General features: G+C 47.1%; 2 protein-coding genes across 8 annotated transcripts; one reads left to right on the forward strand and one right to left on the reverse strand.

Annotated features, from left to right (window-relative positions):
* Positions 1–172: 172 nt before the first annotated feature.
* dap3 (death associated protein 3) lies at positions 173–5,270 on the reverse strand. 3 transcript variants are annotated; one of them, XM_085918044.1, is made up of 13 exons: positions 4,954–5,270; positions 2,702–2,743; positions 2,515–2,628; positions 2,303–2,404; positions 2,105–2,213; positions 1,921–2,013; positions 1,715–1,845; positions 1,300–1,380; positions 1,007–1,171; positions 881–940; positions 695–784; positions 468–585; positions 173–393 (listed from the first exon to the last, which is right to left on the reverse strand). In XM_085918044.1, the coding sequence occupies exons 2-13, from the start codon at positions 2,738–2,740 to the stop codon at positions 308–310; spliced, it is 1,188 nt and encodes a 395-aa protein (XP_085774170.1). In that variant the 5' UTR covers positions 2,741–2,743; positions 4,954–5,270; the 3' UTR covers positions 173–307. The 3 variants fall into 3 exon arrangements, with proteins under 3 accessions (XP_085774170.1, XP_085774169.1, XP_085774168.1); XM_085918043.1 differs by lacking the exon at positions 4,954–5,270 and adding an exon at positions 2,994–3,959; XM_085918042.1 differs by lacking the exon at positions 4,954–5,270 and adding an exon at positions 2,834–3,959.
* Positions 4,853–20,506, forward strand: LOC147051743 (uncharacterized). Of its 5 annotated transcripts, none has more exons than XM_085918037.1 (14): positions 4,853–5,140; positions 8,460–9,167; positions 10,530–13,962; positions 15,022–15,322; positions 15,495–15,671; positions 15,766–15,854; positions 15,936–16,009; positions 16,896–16,941; positions 17,018–17,058; positions 17,135–17,205; positions 17,273–17,451; positions 18,431–18,525; positions 18,611–18,759; positions 18,952–20,506. In XM_085918037.1, the coding sequence occupies exons 2-13, from the start codon at positions 8,640–8,642 to the stop codon at positions 18,752–18,754; spliced, it is 5,178 nt and encodes a 1,725-aa protein (XP_085774163.1). In that variant the 5' UTR covers positions 4,853–5,140; positions 8,460–8,639; the 3' UTR covers positions 18,755–18,759; positions 18,952–20,506. The 5 variants fall into 5 exon arrangements, 4 of the variants coding, with proteins under 4 accessions (XP_085774163.1, XP_085774165.1, XP_085774167.1 ...); XM_085918039.1 differs by having other exon boundaries at positions 4,853–5,057; XM_085918040.1 differs by lacking the exon at positions 4,853–5,140 and adding an exon at positions 8,026–8,190.
* The last annotated feature ends 185 nt before the right edge of the window (positions 20,507–20,691 follow it).

Consider the following 20,691-nt stretch of genomic DNA (forward strand, 5'->3'; position numbering starts at 1 on the left):
AAAACGGGATTTTTTTCAAGTCTATTCCAAATAAAATGTAAGGAAATAATTTTTCAGAATGCGTTCTTCAATCTATTCTGCTGTCTCGTAAAAATACAAGTAATTACGCTTTTTTTTCCCATCTATTCATTTTCTGAATCACTCATGAGCTGAATAAAAGAACACATTGGCTTTAGAAACATTTATTAGCAAACACAGCAAATGAATAATTTACAGATACACATTATAGACATGAATATTGAGCTTCTGCTTTTTTAGAATGCAGATTATTGTGTGACATGAGCATTTTTTTTTTTTGTCTGAGACTTCATAGGAAGGCACAAATTCTCTCCATTAACGATGGGATCCTGTCAGTCATAAAGATGAGTTCTTTCTTGCCTCCTTCTGATCGACCTGAGAAGGGAAAAGTTGAATAAGCATTACATACAAATGTCAGAGGAAACATCCCCCATACGAGTGACTCTTACTCATTGGATGCTGCAGCCAGTTACGGTCCATGTAGTAGAGGTAGCAGCTCTCAAATTCCTTCTCGCTGTAATAGGGCACGGACACCGGGATAAACGGGTCCATGTTGTCAAAACCTCTCTAAAACCAAGTGCAGTGTAGAAGCAAGTTAGCATCTTCACGAGCTGTGTTTCAAGTGAGCAAAAAAAAAAAAATAATAATAATAATAATCACACAAATGAACTCTGACCTCTCCCATCAGGTCCTGGGGCAAGTAAGCCAATTTGGGCGGGTACACAGCGCCGGTATGAGACAAAGTGGTGATGATGGCACCTCCCGTCTAAAACAAGAAGTTACATGTAAAAAAAAAAAAGAAAAAAAAAAAGGGGGGGGGGGGCAATATAATTTAGCGACACTTTTTGCATGTTTTTCTCACCCAGTCGTTCCTCATCATCTTCCTTAGGTTATATATGAGAGTGAGCTCATCTGGATTCACCTGGTGAAAAACAAACATGAGTAGGTAGCTGCAAAGGCGGTGTGAAGTGTGGCTGGATTTACTCACCTCGCTCTTGTCCTCCTTTTTCATACTGGACTTGCCCCAGAGGGCGTTGACGCCATCCACAGCCACAGCCAGGCGGAAGTCACAGCCAGGCTGCCCGCTCTGCTGCCTCAGCTCCTTCATCAGCGCTCCAACCACATCGCTGCTGCTCTTCACACGAGCGATGCCCTGGCACAGAAACAAACAAAAAAGATTTTCAAGAGGGGAAGTAAAAGTGATTCATGACACTTTTAAACCAATGCCATGGAAGCTCTGTCCGTGGCTTAAAAATATCCGTGAAGCTAAAAAATAACAACCTGGTCCACCAGCTCGCCAAGAGGTCTTCCCTCCTCGGTGAGCTCTCTCTTCGTCCACACGTAGCGCTGCGTCGTCTTTAACTGGAGACGAAAAAGTAGCGGTTTGATTATGATTTTAACGTGCCGTCATTGTGCCATTGCGCATCGTTGTGTGGGCACCGATGATTATATTTTAATTTAGGGAAGTAGATTATAAAGTGCCAACGCATAATGACTTCCATTAATGTCTCATTAAATAATTAAGCCCATCGTGCCTCGCAGCTGCCGGCGAGCGCCCGCTGCTTTATGCGCGTCGGCACGTAACCCGACCCGCTGCGACGACGCAATGAAGGCTCGTTTACGGTCTAAACGTGGCTTGTTAGTTACTGCTTGTCTTATATCACGCAGCTATTGAATGTAACATTTCCTCATTTACCTTGGACAGGAAGGGCTCGTTGGTGATTTTGAAGTTGCGCAACCACTCGGTGGCTTGCAAAGGCTGGTCGAAGCGAGAGGCGTTGAAGGACGAAGGCAGCAGCTCTTTGCAGTTCTTCACCCAGCTGTGAGCTACATGGAAAAAAAAAAAAAAACAATTCTCTTGAATAAATTGCCAACAGAGATCCTAAGTTTTTTTTCCCTCACCATCAGGTATATGCAGAACCAGCCATCCCTGCGAGAAGCAAAAGTGGACGACGTGACAGAGAGACAAAGTCTTTCCTCCGCCTTTTAATCCATCTGAGCAAATCCATTAAGTCCATATACAGATAAAAATTGCCTTTTGTTGTTTCTTGTCTTTCAGACTATGTGATGAATTTGACAAGGATACAGAACATATAACGCTGTACTGGTTTGCTCATATCTGTTTCCTTCAGGTAGGAGATGACCTCCAAAGCGGGCTGCCTCACCATCACGGTCGCTTCGGTAAACGTCTTCACCTACACACAGTAAGCTCCTGGTTATGACATAGCGGTTGAAAAAAAAAAAAATCAAGACGATAGCTGGGTGCATGTATTAAAGAACAAACCTGTTGCTGATATCGTCGGGGGAGCCCGTGAGGGAAGAGCGTCCGGATGTGTGCAGACGGTATTGTGTAAAACTGTCCGATGTGTTTCTCTGACTGACAAGCCTAAAACGAGACATAAAAGTGAATGAATTAAAATCACACGTTCATACACAACAAATGTTTTGACAACATGTGTTCATGCTGATATGTGGAAGAGGAGCAGCTTTACTTACTGGATCGTTCTGCTGTGTTCTGAAGACTGAAAAGGGCTCAGGTTCTGGCTCAGCCACCAAGGCCTCCTGCTGTTGGCCCAATCCACTCGTATGAAGCCATCGAACATGCGTCACCTACAAGAAAATATAAAGGGGGAGATTATATTGCGAGACAATGTGCAATGTAACATCTTTTTCCCAAGCTTACCGTTTGCCGAAGCCTGAAGGACATTCTGTGAAGAGCCATCTTCTGTAAAGTTGAGGATATAACGCAAACTAAAACCAAGCTTTCGACCCAAATATGTCCAAGATGAATTCTACAATGGCACTATCCTGTCACCTTTGGTAAACATGTAGCAGGTAGCTAGCTGGTTGGCTAGCAGGCTAGTAAGTTGCAGACAACGCTATTATTTCTTTAGAATACAAAAGCACATAAATACATTTACCAACACGCCCGGTCTTTAAATGTTTATAATAATGTCATCAACAAGTTTACTTTCCGGGATAACGTGGAAGAGCACCAGCACGTACGACTACGGTAGCAGTCAATGTGCCAGAGACGTCAGGGGCGCCGCCATCATGCAGCCAGCCTGACAGGAAGTGACGTTTTCACATGCACCAATCAGGTTACACTAGGTAAAACAGTAAAATGGAGTTTTGTTTTTGTGTTTTTAAATTACTTTATACATAAGCTATATTGAGGAGTTTTTACACTGTTGGAGTGCAAAAATGTTTTGGGGGATAGCTGCATATAGTTCTAAAATTCTATTTTTATTTAAAGTCAATGTGGGGGTGATGAGGTAATTAGCCCCCCTCTTTCATAACAGTTGTCTCTCACAAAAACACTAGTCTCAAGATGCTACTCACATTCCACAATCAAATCTTAATGTTTTCAGAATTAGCAGGGCAGTAACCTTATATAAGTGACTTCAAAAATCCCTTCAAAATCATCCACTCATACGCCCTTCATATACTTCATATCTGCAGGACTGGACTTGAAACTACTCACCCATGGCTGCTCCATATGGCCCATATGATACTGCACATAATCTACTCATCATGTTGCTGCAAGAAACTACCCACTTAATTCTTTGGCTTTCTTCCAAAATTCCTACGCTTTTATGAGTCATAATACATCTGGCTTCCCATGTTAATTGCCCCCTTTCCTCTTAAATTTGCCTTTTGGATGTCACATGACCTCCTACGGTGAAATATACAGTATAACTGTAATGCTCCAATATCACTTTTGAACAGGGGTGTGTAGACTTTTTATATCCTCTGGTTAAAGTTGTACAAATGTACACTAATGTGTTTTAAAAGGTTAGAGTCCATACGTAATTAGACATTGTTGTTTGCTGGATGTTTTTGGGGTCAGTACTGTGACTGAAAGTGTAGCAGGCAAACAAAGGGTGGGAGGCGAGTCGATGGATGAAGATAAAAGCATTAAAAAAAATGTTGCTCCAGGGCCTCCCGAAGCATTAGGTAATCCTCCATGCAAAGCTTGAGTACCAACCAGGCCAAGCAGGGAAAACTGCCCCAGATACCAGAGCCCCGAGTCGGCATCTTTTGCAGTCATGAAATTAATACATATCCTCCCACAAGTGCACAATATCACCATTAGTGATAACAGTTGAGCGATAATGTCCTGCATTGTCTGCTAGGGGAATGGGGAGGCTCTGAGTACTTACTTTTATGATTATAAACAATAATTGCATCATATTACTCACAATGAGATAGGCCTTATCGATCCCCAAAGCAAATTTGGTGCATAGCACTAGTTAAAGTAATGATTTGGGTTTTGCTTTGCCGTTGGACCTATTCAGTTCGGAATTTGACTACAGTATTGATGAAAATATGGGCCAGCCTTTACGATATTCCCTTGTCACATTCAAAGGGAGAGTTTCATTGTTTAAAACAGTTTTATTTGAAACAGTGGTCAATATATGTTTACACTTGTAATGTAGTCAAAAATGTTTAAATGTTGTCGGTACTGTAAATATGGTTTTATGACATCATCTGGCCCTGAAACGGATGATCTATTTAGGCCAAATGTGACGCTGAAAAACAAACCACTGAGTTGTGTTTACCTATACAGTTAATACAATAAACCAACTATTTATTGGGTGGGTTTGCATATTTCCCATTTTACTTTATTTTGTAAATAATTTTGTTCATTAAAATTAATGTGGTTTTGTGGTCTCTTATATGAAATCCCCCCCTCCCCCCCTCCAAGCGGACAAGGTGGTGATGCGTTCACTGCCAGTGGGACACAACGCAACTGGCGGGAAACGACGCAACTTTCTCAACCCGGGAAGTGACTAAAGAAAAAAAAAAAAGACAGCGCTGAGATCAACTACCGCGCCCCCTAACGGCGGACTGAGAACTGCCTACTGTATGATTATGAAAACACTCCCGCCAATGTATTCCAGCTCGCTGTGTTGGGGCTCTTGTTTTTCTAACCTTTTTACCCGTCCGATCCACGCCACGTCATTCACGCTTGAGGACCACTCAGTCGTCACACGGGTGGGCGGAGGTGGTGGTACCACACAGTACGACGAAGGCGGGTAAGGAATCCGGACAGCAACACCTTCACCTCCCGCGTCTTAAACGCAGTTTGCTCCGGGACGATTTTTCGGGGGGTTATTAGGTAAGTAGCCTGCGTAGCTTTTCATTCCGGAATGTCACTGCTACGCTGCGTGGGCCTGTCAGCGCCACGCAGCATTTGCTAGTGTACACTTTGCGCTAATTTTATCCCTTGTTGCCGAGTACACGATGCTGTCTTTTCCCGCCAGTAAGAGGAGGGAGAAAAACAACAAGGTGGCGCATTTTCACTTCCGTGTGCGTGTTACCATTGGGGGAAAAAAAAAAAAAAAAAAAAACGACACGTGTGTTGTTGCGTTCCAGTCAGGCGTGATTTGTTGTGATTTTTTTTTTTTGGTACGTGGACGCTCTCCTGTGCCACTGACAGGAGAGTGCGGCAACACCCCCGCTGCCCATACTCGAAGTAGTTCCAGTGAAAATGTCAGCTAGCCTACGCAGCTGCCATATGGGTACACAATGTACGCTTGACACACTCACAAGGACACACTATTGCGCGTGTAACACTCAGACTACAAGTGGAAGAAGGAGGGTACTTTCATTGATAGAGTGGGCTACTCTATGTGGGTTCTGAAACTTGAGGTTCGGGAACCAGAAAAGGTACCTGGTTCGGTTTTTTAGTATGGATGCATTAATAACAAGACAAGTACAACTGTAAAAAAGCTGCGATACTACGACACTGATACTCTTTACCAGCCTGATGTATAATGTGGTGCCTTGAGATAAGAGTGACCCATTTTAAGACTTTTTCAAGATATGAGCTGGGTTTTTTTTTTCTCGCTTTGACTCAAAATGCTCAAGTTGCACAACTTGTCTCAACTCACTTCACAACTAGCAGCAGTTTGGCAGCTAGCTTAAACAGACTTCAAGTTTTTGAATGCCACTTACACTTGAAGTTTACTGTCAAACTAAACATAACGTGAAGACAATTATTCATTGTGTAGCCCACAAATCACGTAACATCCACTATCAAATATCAGTTGGGTGACAGATTTTCATCCATGTTTAGAGGAGGACTGATTCAATCCATCTCTGATTACATGCGGGGTTTTTTTTTTTTTTTTTCCCTAGTCATGCTCCCATGACGCATGACCCAATTGTGCCACATGAGAGCAGAAAAAAAAATCTGAATTTTGTCCATCAGTGGAAATCCGGCATTAGTTACATTGGGGGGGTCAATAAAAGCGCTCCATGGGGGGTTACTTGAATGTAGATTTATGATACCATTGACCTTCCAACTCAGGGGAAAACCCATTTGAGTCCAATAATTAACCACAAGAGGTACATTCATTTAGCTACTGTGACTTTGTACTGGGTTGGTACGGTAAAGGTTTCACTTTTGTACATTTGACTTTTACAACTATGGGAACTTATTGCACCTGCTTCTTTTTTTGGGGGGGGGGGGGGGCTTGTGCTAAAAGTGCAAACTGTTAGCAACTGAAGTACAACTGAAGATTTTTATTCTTCAATGTAACCCTAATTTGCACAAAGGTTAAAATCTTAACAAATATATTGGTATGAAAAACACGTTTTAGGCTTGGGAATATCGAACAGCCAAATGAAAAACAGTGAGTGGGTTTGGTGAGGACATATACGTCCGCAAGGCTTTTTAACACCGCATCCTGACATCCAGCTGAGCTCCCTCACCGGCGCTGTTGTCAGGCAGATGCTTGCGGTTATTGATGATGATAAAGCCGCCGCCGCCATTGGATGCCGGAAAAGACGGCGGGGGCCATTATCATGATTTAATCGTCGCCTCGGCGCTGCTGAGGAGTCCAAGCTCACTCTGTGTGTCAGGTCCACCTATCATCCTGTCACGGGAAATAACTGCTGGTCCAATGTTGGGATAATTTAGAGTTATGTTTGGGCGGAATAGTCCAGAGAGTATAAAAGATTGTTAATAGCCATGCAGAATGGATTTCTCTCAAGTTGAAGGACCTGTCATGAGAGTGGAAAGGAAGGATTTTTCTATTCTACAATGAACCCGGGGAATATGTTTATATATTTCAATATAGCCAATTCAAATTATTTGACTTTTTTTTTTTTTTCTGTCTTTTTGGAATTCAGGGCTCGGTCCTTAGTCCCTAATCTACTTCCCAATGATTTACGAGATGGTCATTAATAAAGATACTTAGCAGTGTACTCTATTCAAATTTCACAGCAGGGTTTGGCGGTGGAAATACTTTCCAAAGGTCTTACGTAATGTCTCTTACTGGAACTGATGTTGATTTGAGCTCCTCTGTCTGATTCGAGCGAATGGGGTTTTTTTTAGGGGGGGGGGGTGGAGAAGGGGGGGGGGCTCTAAATGAAAACATTATCTCGACTGTTCCTGAGGCGCTTGAGTGGATGTCATAAGAGGCGCAAAAATGCTTGGCAAGGTGTGGTTTTTTTCATTTTTTATTGTGAAATGAATGCTTCCCCTGATGCGGGCGCCGACGTTATGAAGGACGGGCGAAGGCTGCATCCATTTGCTACGCCGGGGGGGCCAAATTTGGCCTGAACCAAAAGCGAGTTTGTTTTGGTGGGCTGAATGTTATTTTAGGGCGTGTTTCTCGCTCTAATGTCACATTAGACGTTCATTTACAATGGGGTCAATGAAAAGCTTACTTGACTCAGAGGAAGCAATGGGAGGAGAAGGAATTTGCGCTCCTTTCCAAAAATAAGTTTCCCCCCTTTTCCCGACGCGGTGTTACCATGACTGAAAGGCGAGGGGGGGGGGGGGGGGGGGGTTTGCGGAGTAGCGTGAATGGAGGGATTTAAGTCGAAAAGGAGGAAAAGAATGAAGTGTAGGAGGAAATATGGTTGTGATTAACAAGAATATAGTGTTTGAGTTGACCGTTAGGCTGTGCGGTCGGTCGACTCAGAGCGAGAGAACAAGAGAAAGAGAGAGAGAGGGAGGGAGGGAGGGAGAGGGGAGGGGGCTAATAGAGAATGCATGCGAAAGCTTACTGCCAAAAATGAGACGGGGAGTTTTTCGGAGAGAAAAGAAAGTACAGCCCAGCGCCAGGAAGAGAAGAAGGAGTCGCTGAGAACAGAAGGCGCAAAGATGGCGGCAGCTTGCGTGTGTGATATTGAAGGGACTGAAAATATTTCATTGCCGTAAGTTGAGCGTTTAGTGTTTTACAATGATGTGACTAAGTCCCGCTTCCAGGCAGTTGAGTGCAGGCATTCTGGGAATTGTGTTGATGAGCCCCCCCGGGGTCTTCGGTGTGATGAGATCATCTTTGTGGACATACACTGTAGCGCCTCTTTGCTGCTGCCCGCTTGAAAGGAGGACTTTTCTCTCGGTTCCCGCGCCGCTGCTGTTGCTCAGCATCTGCGCTCACCGACTAATCGCTGGATTCTATTTTCTTCTCTCGTCTTAACAGGCGTTTTGTCAGCTCAAGCCCAAAGGACAAGATCTGTCTTTGCCGGATGAACAAGCTCCACTGAGTGTTTTTTTTTTTTTTTTTTTTCTCCAAAAGCCTGACTTCCACCTGCAAGAAGAACTCCTTCAGTGGTATACTGGGAACTATTCAGTTGTTTTCTCCTCCCCCCTGACTTCTCTGATGGATCAGAGAATGAAGGGGGACAACCCTCTAATGACAGACTCCACATTGGATGCCTCGACTGTACCTGAGGATTTTGAGCAAGACCAAGAGAAAAGAAAGGACGATTCAGACGTGGGTAAGAAGGAGGACAAGCGAGGAAAGAAGAGGGAAGGGGACAAGGGGGCGGTGCTGGAGTTGCTCATTGAAGGGCGCTGTGGGGGCGCGGGGCAGATATGTGGCAGAGAGACCAGCTGCCCCGACGGGAACGTGCGACTCCGTATCGGAGTGCAAGCCAAGCGTACCAAGAAACCGCCCAAGATCTTGGAGAGCTACGTCTGCAAGCCCACCATCAGAACCTATCAGAGGCAGCAGGGTCGAGGGTGCGCGTTGCCCGCCAGGACCGCCGCCGATCCGGTTGACCCGAGCAGAGAGAACCGCTCGGGCTCGGATGTCACCCAAACGGCATCGTCGGCAACAGCGCAGTCCTTAACGCCGACAAATGCGACCGTTCCCGCCGTAGCCTCGGCCAAGCCGGGCCCCAAACAGGTGAGTCAAACCTGGCGTAAACAACTCGCCGAAAAAAATCGTTATTTTTTACGATATGTTGCTTATTTAACATCCACGACACACACGTGTCTCCCCAGCGCTGAGACCGAGCCAGGACAATAAAAGCCTTGTCGCTAAAGCAAAACAATGAGGTGTAACTCACTATTAAAGCTCAGTAAAGCTGACGGGAGTCACGGAGACGGGTGATCATTCTCCGCAGCTCCGTTTTTACCGGTGACGCTCGCTTTTTGGCGAGAGCGCACGCATTCAAACCCGTCAGCTGCTGGCATTCAAAATATTATTGTGTAAGATTGCTTGGAAAACAAGCACCCCTCCCGTTTAATGGGAAAGTACCAAATCGGATGGACAAGCTTAAAATCGAGTCTTTTTTTTTTTTTTTTTTTGATTCCTCCCAAACTTTGCGCTAGAACGTTAACGATGGTGTGGACGAATTTGGGTTACGTCACCGCCTCAGGAACGGAACCCTAGCCAGGGTAAACGGACCCTCTCCTCCACCCCGCCCCCGGGCATTTTATTTCCGCTCGCTGAGAGCTCCCATCTCTTCTAAGTCCAGAAAATGGACGGACGGATGGATTATTAGCCGAAGCTACTTTCAAAAGTAGACTGGTACATTATTCATGCCACAGTAGCCGAGCGAGCATTGTTGTTTTTCTTGCTCACCTCCACACACGCTCGCTCGCTCGCTCACGTCACTTAGCCGCGCCGTCCGTAAGGTCAAATGAGCAATTGTCTCCATACTTATAAGCAAAGCGGCGCATTTAACTAAACGGGGACCTATAAATAGGACAAGCGGCACAGCAACCGCCTCGGCCATTCCAGGCATTGGTCCGTCGGTCCTTCTGACGATAGCCCGAGGGGGAAGCTTATTGCTTTAGCGCGCACAAACGCCACTCAAGCTGCCGCCGAGCAAAATGAAAGGACAAGTACAAAATGTCAGGCCTCCTCATCTGTATTAGCGGCAATTTATAGCAGCCAATGGCGCGGCTCTCCTCGCTGGCCGACACTCTATATCAGTCCCCTCTCTTCTATTTTTACATCTCCTCCTTTCTCTACCTGCTCTCATTTATCTTTCACTCCCTTTCTGTTCTCTTCTTCCGTCTCTCCTTTCTGTGTCACCCCCCCTTCCCTCCCTCCTTTCCGTCACCTCACTCCCTGTGTCCTCCTTTCTCTGCCTGATTGAGTCACTTTGTCCTCAGTCTGGACTTAACCGGGCGGACAAAAACAAAAGCATTTGGGTAATTGTCTCGCCTAAGCGCTGTCGTCAGTTGGGCCGTCGTCAACGTATTGGAAATGTTTATTGTGACGTAGATTGCGTTGTTTTTTTTCTCTTCTATTTTCCAGTTGCCTCTCAAACTGGCGGGAATTACAGAGGGCGCCGGTTCGTCAGAGAAAGCGAAGAAAGAGAAGATCCACGAGCAGTCGCTCAAAGCGTCCACTTCCGACCAGGAAGCTTCGGCCGCTCTCTCCGGGTCGTGCGCCGAAACTGGAAGGGAAATCGTCAAGAAACACAATGGCGTGGTACAGAGCAAAAAAGGACTTTGCGCTGAAGATAAACTCAGAGATGTCAAAACGGCAAAACACAGCAGTTCCGTTTGTCCGTCTCCAGGTTCTTCCAAAACAGAAAATTGCAATTCCTCTTTGGATATGTCACCTGCCGGGTCACAAGTTCAGGAAACTTCACTAAAGCGCTCAAATGACCAAAAGAGAGCGAAAGAGCGTAAATTAAAGAAAGACAAACGAAAAGAAAGAAAACCCAAGGGCAATCGACTGGAAGCGGAGAGAGGAACGAGTGATGACAGAAAGGATGAAATCAAAAAGAAGAAAAAAGTCAAGGATGGAAAAGTGCGACAGGGTAAAGACGGACATGAACTGAAGATTGGGGAAATGGCCGACAAAAGCAAGATTAGCCTCGAGAAACACAGAAAAGAGAACACGTGCTCGGGGGGCGGGGCTAAATGCGATCAATCGTATCAAGTCACGGACCGAGAAAGATCTGACGAGGGCAAACAGGCGGAGCCGCAAGCGACCGCTGCCGACGGCGGGAATGACATCATCAGGTCTCCTCCGGCCTTATCTTCTGGCCCGCCCCCTTTGTCGCCACCATCTTCTTGTCCAGAGCAGGACAGCAGACCACTCAAGAAACGCAAAGCCCGAAGGCCCAGCTGGACCAAGCTGGTTCACCGAGCTCACAGAGTGGAAAATCAGGAAGCCGATTCTCCGAGTTTCTCTCCCAAGTTGCCGACTCACTCGACTCCTTCCTCGTCACTTTCTTCCACGGCAAAAGCATCTTCTCCGAAACACAACCCCAACGTATCGATTCCTAAACAGTCGGCACGAAAACGCGGCCGACCCAAATCCCACACCATGATCTTCACCGATCCTCCTCTAAGACTTTCCCCCGAGGAGGTTGCCTTCCTGGAGTGCGACGACATTCAGAAAAGCCCGTTTCCGGACCGGAGCCCAAAGAAACGCGGCCGTCCTCGCAAACAACCCCTTCGGAAAACGGATGACGTGGAGAAGAACGGAGATCCTCCCAGGCAGCTAAAAATCAGGAGGCTGATCAATGAGATGAAGAAAAGGAAGAAGAAGAGACTTCACAAAGTCATGATGTCAAGCAATGCGGGAGACGAGAACAAGCGCGTTCCAGCATTTGCAACTTCTCACAGAACCTACAAACCCATCGAACCTCCGACAGTGCCCACGCTCTCCGACTTGTCCTCCTCCTTCGGGACCAAGCTGGGCCCTCAGATCAACGTGAGCAAGAGAGGAACCATCTACATGGGGAAGAGGAGAGGCCGCAAGCCCAAATCCCAAACGGCTCGTTTGAATTCCCACAGCTACGCTCAGTCGTCTTTGTTCGGCCAGCCCACCGAAACGTCTCTCTTCGTGTCCAACCAGCCGCCGGTGGCCCCTCATCCGTTTCCCTCCCCGTCCCTCACCCACTCCAGCGGGGCCCAGAGCCCTTACAGCGAAGGGAGCATCACGGAACCGAGCTCCGCTCTCCTTTTCCCTCCGCCGTTCTCCCTCCCGTCGCCGTCGTCCTCCTGCACTTCCCCCCGTCCCCCGTCCAGTTCCTCGTCCCCCTTTGTGAAGAAAAGTTGTCCCTGCCAGGGCAGGCAACACTTCCCTTTTCACCAGTCGTCATGTAAGCTGTCCTCAAGCGGCGCTCCGCTCCATCCCGCGCCCGGCTCGCCCGGCCACATCAAAGACGCCACCCCGTCACCCAGGAGCGAATCGCATAGCGAAGAGACCTTGCCTAGCGACAGCGGGATCGGAACGGATAACAATAGCGTCAGCGAGCGAGCGGAAATGAGGGGCGTTAGAGGCATGCTCAGGTTGGGCCAAGGGTCCGGCGCCATCCTCGGGGGCCCCAAACTCTCCTCTCTGGCCGACCCGCATATGACCAGACATCCGATGGTAAATCCGCCTTCCGCGGAACGCCACCGACATAGGCACAGACGGCGGGATTACAGCTGTCCCTCTTCCTGCAATTGCCTCTGTCCCTGTTCCGGACATAACAAGTGCACTCATTCCGATTACTTCCCTCGCATCGCCCACAACGTACCGAAGAGAGCGAAAAACAAACACAAAAAGAAACACCAGCAGCTACTCAGGCAGGATCCGGAGTTCCTGTCTGAACTGGAAGAGCTCATCGGTCAATTCGGCCAAGTCCACATCGGCCGGCGAGGCTGGGCCAGATCGGAGTTGAATCGGGCTTTCGACGGGGGCCGGCGCCATCACCCCTCGCATTCCCACCGCTCCAATATCTTCCGGATCAATCTGAACGGCTTCTACTCGCCTCACCCGTCGTCCTACGCCGCTAACCCTTCCTTCCCCCCGCAATCTTTCTACCCCTGCCAGACGTTGCATTGTAACAGAAAGCCGGAACGCAGGCAGTGCGGCTGCCCGTCCAAGTTCCAGGAGACCGTGGACAACATGGGCTTCTACAGCGGCTACCCGCCGGCCACCACGCTTTACCATCATCTCCCCGGCTCGTACCCGCTCCCCTCCCCTCACCAGTTTGCCTCGCAACAGCACCACCACGCCCACCTTCTCCTGAACCCCGCCAGGTTCCACAGGCGGAGGAACAGGCTGCTGAGGGACGGCACCCTCGGGGGGGACATGGAAGGCAATTTAAGTTACCCGTGTGACTGCGGTCACAAACATAAACACAGACAGAGGCTATGCGAACGCAACGTGGAAGACGAGGCCACGTTAGAACACCAACAGGAGACGAGAGAGACCTTCTCCACTTCCAAGTCCAGGTTCATTTTGGGGCAAGGAGGAGGGTGGAAGGGGACAAAAGGAATCGGGGGCGTGCGCTCCAAAGAGTCACCATGGTTACGGGAGAACGCAAATAATTCCTTCTCCGCTGCCGCATCATCATCATCGTTGGCAGAGAGATCAAAACACGCGCCTCTCTTCTCCGTGGGGTTGGGCTCTTCTCACTTGTCTTCGTTTGGAGGGGGCTGGGGCGCCTTGGGTCAAAGTTGGACCAAACTTCGAGGTGCCGGATTCCCAAATACCAGCTGGGGATCCTCCGCCGGACGCGCAGGCCCGATGATCCCCTCCGACCCGGACGACGAGGATGACGGTCACCACCCCCACCAGAGCAGGACGCCTCCGTCCCCGACGCACACCAACCTGTTCACGTCGGTTGACGTGGCGACCGGGGGGCGTGGCTTGAGGAGTGTGTCGGCCAATAGGAATCTAGGAAGCGCCGACAGGTTATGGAGGACGGACGAGCCAGCTTGGACGGAGAGGAGAGACGCAGGTAAAATGCTGATAAATTCAGGGTTAAACGTATATCTATGGCCCTTACTTTAGCTCCGCCCACTTTTCACAAAAAATAATTGCTATCAATAGAAAATCTGGAAAAAAAAATCCAAAATATCCCATGGTAACCATATGGATGATAGATAGGCCTTTGAGTTTATTTTTATTTTCTCTTTGATATACACATATATTATGATTTTGTTCTTGCAGTTTAACTACGAAAAAAAAAAGGGTGACATTTTTTTTTTCCAAGCATGGAGACCGATTGAGACGAGATCAGACTTGTCTTTTTATAGGCTCCTTCGACTGAGCGGCGGATGTGTTTTACACACGCACGACCGCTCGGCAACCGCTTTCTGTTGGAATTCCCCCCCCCCCCCCTAAAAAGTGTTATGGAGTCTTGATGAGAACCAGCCAAAAAAAATCTTTCTCCGGGCTGTCGCGAACCGCACCGTGTTTGAGCCCAAGGCTACCCAGCGAGCACAGTCATTAGTTAACCACAAGATTGGCTATTTAAGGACGGGCCGCCGGCCGACAGGGCCTATTTGACTTGGAGAGATTCAATAAGCAAAGCCTGGTCGGCCTTGTCGGAGGCTGTGGAAAAATGGCAAGAAAGAGGAAAGATGAGCTCAGGAGTGATTGATGGAGGTCAGTGCGAGGTTGCCCGGACACAACGTATGAGTAGAACATGTTTGGGGAAAGACCATCAAAAGTGAAGGCCAATATTTGTGGTACTGACTGTAATTATTTTTTTTTGCTTCCATACATTGTGCTGCTACCAGATGTTGCCCCTCCTCCATGTACACAAAGAAAATTGTAAGCGTGCTGGGTTAGTTTTTGTATGCATGCGTTTTCTAAATCACTTTCCCAGAAATAGCGTGAGCCGAGGAAACGCCGTGACTCATCTAATCTGTGGCCCATCTGCATGAGTCAGCCGAGAGTGCTCTCACCTCACGCCTCCTGCGGGCCTCATGGCTGATCCACATCTGTCTCATTTCCTCTGCCACTTTTCACACCCAACCCCCCCCCTCCTCCTCCTCCATTTCACCCATCGCAGCTTTCCAAGGTGACCCGAGAAGCCGCGGGCAACTCAAAGGTGTGCCAAAAACGCACGGCGCCGATGAGAAAAACAAACGAAGACCCGGTCGACCCAGGAAACGCCCTCTGCCCTCCGCTTTGCCTCCCCCCGTGTCGTCCCTGGACCTCGCCCGAGGGAGGAACGGCGACGCCGGAGGGAGGCTGTCCGACCTTGACGGAGCGGCGGTTAGCGCCGTGCGACAGGTGACGGATTCGGAGCCGCGGGCCAAGAGGAAGCAAGGACGCAAGAGAAAACACGACGCCTCTCCTTGTCGTCAGAGGTAAACGCTCCCCCGAACGCTTCCCCCTCACAATTCAGCCTCTCGTTTGCCGTGTAACATCGACATCATATTAACCGAGCACATTTCAGCACTGTGTGCTAAACCAGTGCCTCTTCTTTCTCTTTTTTTTCCTCCCTGTCGCTCTATCTCTCGCTTCATGCTTTCCCTTTAGCCTCGCCGAGGACGAGACGGGGCGCCTGGACTCGCCCGCCGAACGTTTCGGCCGATCGGCCCCCGAGCAGCCCGTATCCCGACCGGCTGCCGTCCAGAGAGACAAGAGTGAAGACGGTCCACCCAGGAAGCCATTTTTAAAGGCTGGCCTTTACTCTGATGATTACAAAACGACAGAGTAAGCACGTCGCTGACATTCAAGACAGTTGATGACATTCAAGACAGTTGATGACATCGTGAATTTTGTTTCATTCCCAACCTTTTGTTTTCAGTCCTCCTTCCCAGTCGCAACTTTTCTCCAGAGGGAGCGCCGAGTACAAACCGGGCGAGTGCAGCCTTTTACCGGCCCCCATCCACGTCGGTGAGTCGACACGAGCGGAGGAGAAAGAAGGTGTCAATAATGAGCATTCATCCAAAGTCTCCTGCTTTTTGTCTCTGACAGGGAAGTACTTGAGGATGAAGAGGATTCATTTCCAGTTACCCTATGATGTCATGTGGCTTTGGCAGCACAACCAGGTGAAATGCAGACACATTATGACATTTAAATCGGTGATGTGTTGTCTGGTGCTGATTAGTTTGTTTCTAAAAACAACCCGGGAATGGTAATGTCAGACTTTGCAAGATCTAAGGTGAGATCACAGCTTGATGTATTTAGTCGGAGCGATTGATTTTTCAGTCTTTGGATATGATTTGCGTGGCATTTCAAAGCTGAAACCGAGTTCAGTGTTGGCGCGTCATCTCGGAGAGAATTTCAGTTTGTGGTTATTTCTAGTCGACACTGGAACGGCTCATAATAGCCTTGTCATTTCTCATCGGATTTCAACTTGATCCCGAGAACAAAATGTGGAGCTCGTTTGTGACCGCCGAGCTATTATATTTCTTTGTCCTGAAACTCATTGGCAGCCAAGCGTAGGACTGTCAAAGGCGAGATCAGTGACTTGACTTGAGTGGTATCTAGTGATAGATTAAGCTGGCCAGTTTATTTATCGGGGATTTTAGATAGATCCGTGACAATTTTTTTTCTTCCCAAAATTCACTGTAGAGAAGATTTCTGGTTATTTCTGTCTGTAATTTTAACTCATTCACTGCCAGGCCAGTTAAAATAGATCTTGGACGTCTATAGTCGTCAATGGCAGTGAACGACTTAATTGAAAATTATATCATATTATATTTTATTATATTGTATTATGTCAAGTTATATTATATTATATTATATTATATTATATTATATTACAGCCAATGGGAAAAATGTATCCGGGGGATTAGCAGGTCCAGATCGTCAAGATTAGGAATAGGACGCAATTATTTAGCAATTCCCATGTTACCTTCCATATTTGTGGTTTTTCATTTGCTTGCTTTCCTATACCAAAGTGGTCACCGTGGCATGTTATTTCCTCAATAGCTTCAGAGGCAACCTGCCTTCCCTCTGAAGAGGAAGCGGCGCTACTGTGAGTATTCTACATAAATTAAAATGTTTCAAATGATTGCCTTCAAATGGGGTCTCACTGTCTCTCACACACACAGGCCGACTGAAGGAAAGGACTTTCCCTTCTCAGCACGCAGCGGTGAGAGTCAATGACAAGTTGTTTGTACTGATGCATAAAATACGAGCTCAATACTGATTTGCTTTTCCTCACTCAGGAAGAGAACTCGGGTGACTTGGCCAGCCTCTTTCCTCACCTCGACATGGAGCCCTTGAGCAGCGACGAACGGTACGGGAATCAAAGCCGCATTTCGGTAAGAGCCATTTGACCCCGATGTGTTTCCGATGTGGGTCAGGAGCTTCGTGGTGACACATCGCGTGTTCCTGGTGAGGAACTGGGAGCTGGTGAGGGAACGACAAATCCGACTGAGGACGGAGGAGGGGAGGCGAGAGGGGGACAGCGAGGCCGAGGAGGGGGACTGGCACGCGGTGTGCGCCGACGGAGCCGGCGGGGACGATAGCTACATCAAGTCAGGTCCATGAAGCAAGTGTGTGTGTTAGTTTTTGTTTCTGTGGGTGTCACACGTTCACACTTTTCTACCTTTCCATACACCGTTGGGCAGAAATACAACACAATCCCTGAAGAAATGAAAGCGTGACAAGAAGTTAATCACCGAGTCGTAAAACTTCCCCCCCCAAAAAAAGTTGCGCCCTCACCATTATCTGACGACGTGACTCGATTACGCGCAGATGGAAGATTACAGCGCGAGCCCGGGAGGGGATTCTCGTCACATCAATGCTAAACGTAGCTGACGTTATCACGATTTATTGCCACTTTAGCCATTATTTACTGAGTGGCCGCAACAGAGATGCCGTTTTCATCTCTCCGTCGCTGTTATTTGTCTGGTCATCATCACGACTCCCCTTTCTGTATTGACACATAGATCCTGCATGACATCATACCGCTTCAATACCGTACCAGTTTTGGGGGATTTAGGACAGGGTTCTCGTGCTGTGGGTGTCCTGTGTCATTTCCTTTTTTTTTTTTTTTAAATCATGCTTGTGTGCCGCTTTTCCAAGCCTCATCGCTAGCTCTCTCCGTCACGGGCTGCAGCACAAACTAAAGTGCTTTTCCAACCACAGAATGCTTAAGCGCACCCAAAAAAAAAAAAGCTCTCGTCTTCAATTCCATTCCGACATTGGCGGTTTTGTGACTTCTGAGGGAGTGTGACATCTACATGAGGTGGGATGGCGCCTGCGTGTAAAGAAATGCCGAAACAAGGGTGTGACATTTGGCACGGGCCTCGTCAAGCCGTGTTGCGTTGAAAGCAATTGAAAGCTGAAGATGCTAACAAATGCTAACTACAACCGCGCTAATATCTCTCTGAGAATGTCAAGCAAAACTGAGGTGTACCTAATATTTTGTCAAGTGAGCATCCTTCACATCCCGATTCCTTCCTCCCTGGATCACCGTGACTAAAATACAATACGACTTCTGTCTATTCTCTTTCCAGATGTACCAGTGGGGGTGGCGGAGGTGACCATATCCAGCAGTGACCCCCACCCCGCCAGTGACGACACCCCCCGCTCGCTCACCAGCAGCCCCCGCGTACGTGCGAGCCGGATACGATTATTCCGATCCGTCCTCCGATTATACGCACAATTTTATAGCTTTGTGATCTTGTTCATCGCAGCCCACGGAGAGCGGCAACAGAGAAGAGGATGAGGAGGAGGAGGGTGAGGAAGACAAAGCGGGAGAATGCAGCAGAGAGCAGAGGAGAAAGCGGCTGAACGATCTACTTTTGACCCTGCAGCATTCAGAAGCTAACGCACATTGAGGCAAGTGGAGCTCGCTTTGAAATCACTCCAGAGTTAGCGAAGCCCTTCCTTAAACTTCAATTTTCCTCTCTTGTCGACATACACGTAAAAATCTCGAAACATTCGGCGTAGCAAAGTCAACTCGTCATCTCATCGTTTCAACTCGTAATAGTCGGCTCGGATTGATCGACGCTATCTCTCCGCTCTGTGTAGGCAGGAGCACTCAAGAGGAAAAGGGACCACGCCGCAGGACACGCACGGACAGGTGCTGCATTTGAATTGGAAAAAAAAAAATAATAACATCAACCAACACGCCAGGAAGCGGAGCGAGGAGAATTTCAAAACGCGAGAAAGACATCACGGCGCGCTCTGACAGCCGCTGAACCGAGCGCTCTGAAGGGCATCACACCAAGGATGAAACCATGGCAACACATCTTTTGTCCGGGATGAAAGAGAGAGGAAAAAAAAGAGAAGGGGAGCGCGAGAGAGAGGGAGGGAGAGGGAGGGAGGATCAACAGAAACAGACCAGCTAAAATTAATTTGCACTAGTGCCCGAGCACGCTAAAGACACTAAACAAGTGTGTATGCACTCAGATTGCTCCTACTTCGCCACCTTGAAGCAAACTGTGGAAAAGAACACAAACTCTTGGGCTGGGAGAGCTAACTAGGTCACTAATGAAGCTTCCAAAGTCACATTGCACCTTTTAGGAAAAGGGAGGAAGCTCGCCAGCTTAAAAGCACTTGTTTGGCTTTTCTTCACTTTACAAGCCAGTGAATAAGAAGACAAGGGGGGAGGGGGGCTCTTAGTGATTAGAGGAATTTTGGCACCGCTGCAAAAGAATTTCTAATAAGGTTTTAAGAAAGATGTTATTTTTTTGTGTGCTAAACAAATCTATGAACACTAGGAATGTTTATTGTGAACTATTTTCTTCAAGTATTGCTTCCTGGGAAGAAAGGAAAGTCAAATGTGTCTTTATGTATTTCAGACTGACTGCCGTTGAGAATGTTTTTTTTTTTTTGACAATCAGAATGTCCCAGGGTGTTTAAAAGAAAACAAAAAAAATGAGAAAAAGATGGCAAATATGAAATGCTAAGTAGAAGTGCCATGCTGTCTTGTGTCCAAGCAATATCTCCTAATAAGACTATATGATACATTATAAGTTTGTTTTATTCGTTATTTTCATGTACAGATTATTCTTCGATTGCTCTTACTTTAGGAGCATTTGCTCGCTTCATACAATACACAATATTTAGTTTTATGTACATATCAAAACTATATGACAAGAGTTAATCATCCAATAGTGTTCTTTTACATCTGACCAATACATTAGACAATTGTCATTAGACTATGATTGTATACCTTTTTTATTCGTAATGTTTTTTAGACAAGCATGTTTTTATTGGTCAGTGATTTTTAAGTTTTTGTGGCTTTAAAAAAAAAAAAAAATTAACAAGCCAAGAAAGTGCAATTTCTTTGACTGTTTACATATCCTACATATATATATATATATATATATATATATATATATATATATATATATATATATATATATATATATTCCCCCTTTTCCTTTTTTTGTAAAACAGTGCATTGCTGCAAGTTAACTTTATCGCAAAGGTACGCTTAAGACTTATCTAGTTTGCATGACATGTAACCTTTGCCTGCTGCCTCTAACACTGTACATCTGCAAAACAAAACGTCATAGAAAGATCAGATTTTTCTTTTTTGCATATATATATCCAATAATAAAAAGCATTTTATGTCTACCAGCTCCAAACCCTGCCAACTCTTGTGGTGCATTTGATTACAAGGCAACGAACGGTGCAGAGAGGTGGGAGTGTCCCATCTTGTCCTAACAGTGGCACCTAGTGGTGTTTATATTGCTTAGGACGTGTTTGTCCTCCATAATGACCCATAATAGAGGACGTGAAGATGATAGCTGCAAGGTGTGGGGGA

Source organism: Syngnathus leptorhynchus, chromosome 8 (genome assembly GCF_054491065.1).
Source record: "Syngnathus leptorhynchus isolate UIUO chromosome 8, UIUO_Slep, whole genome shotgun sequence".
Taxonomy (NCBI): domain Eukaryota; kingdom Metazoa; phylum Chordata; class Actinopteri; order Syngnathiformes; family Syngnathidae; genus Syngnathus; species Syngnathus leptorhynchus.

Excerpts from the sequence above, each read along its gene's own strand:
- dap3 (XM_085918044.1), bottom strand. The coding sequence starts at position 2,740 with ATGGCTCTTCACAGAATGTCCTTCAGGCTTCGGCAAACG. Across the intron at positions 2,405-2,514 it reads GAACACAGCAGAACGATCCA|GCTTGTCAGTCAGAGAAACA; the intron begins GTAAGTAAAGCT and ends GTCTCGTTTTAG. Across the intron at positions 394-467 it reads CTGGCTGCAGCATCCAATGA|GTCGATCAGAAGGAGGCAAG; the intron begins GTAAGAGTCACT and ends TTCCCTTCTCAG.
- LOC147051743 (XM_085918037.1), top strand. The coding sequence starts at position 8,640 with ATGGATCAGAGAATGAAGGGGGACAACCCTCTAATGACAGACTCCACA. Across the intron at positions 15,855-15,935 it reads ACCGGCCCCCATCCACGTCG|GGAAGTACTTGAGGATGAAG; the intron begins GTGAGTCGACAC and ends TGTCTCTGACAG. Across the intron at positions 17,452-18,430 it reads CGATAGCTACATCAAGTCAG|ATGTACCAGTGGGGGTGGCG; the intron begins GTCCATGAAGCA and ends TTCTCTTTCCAG.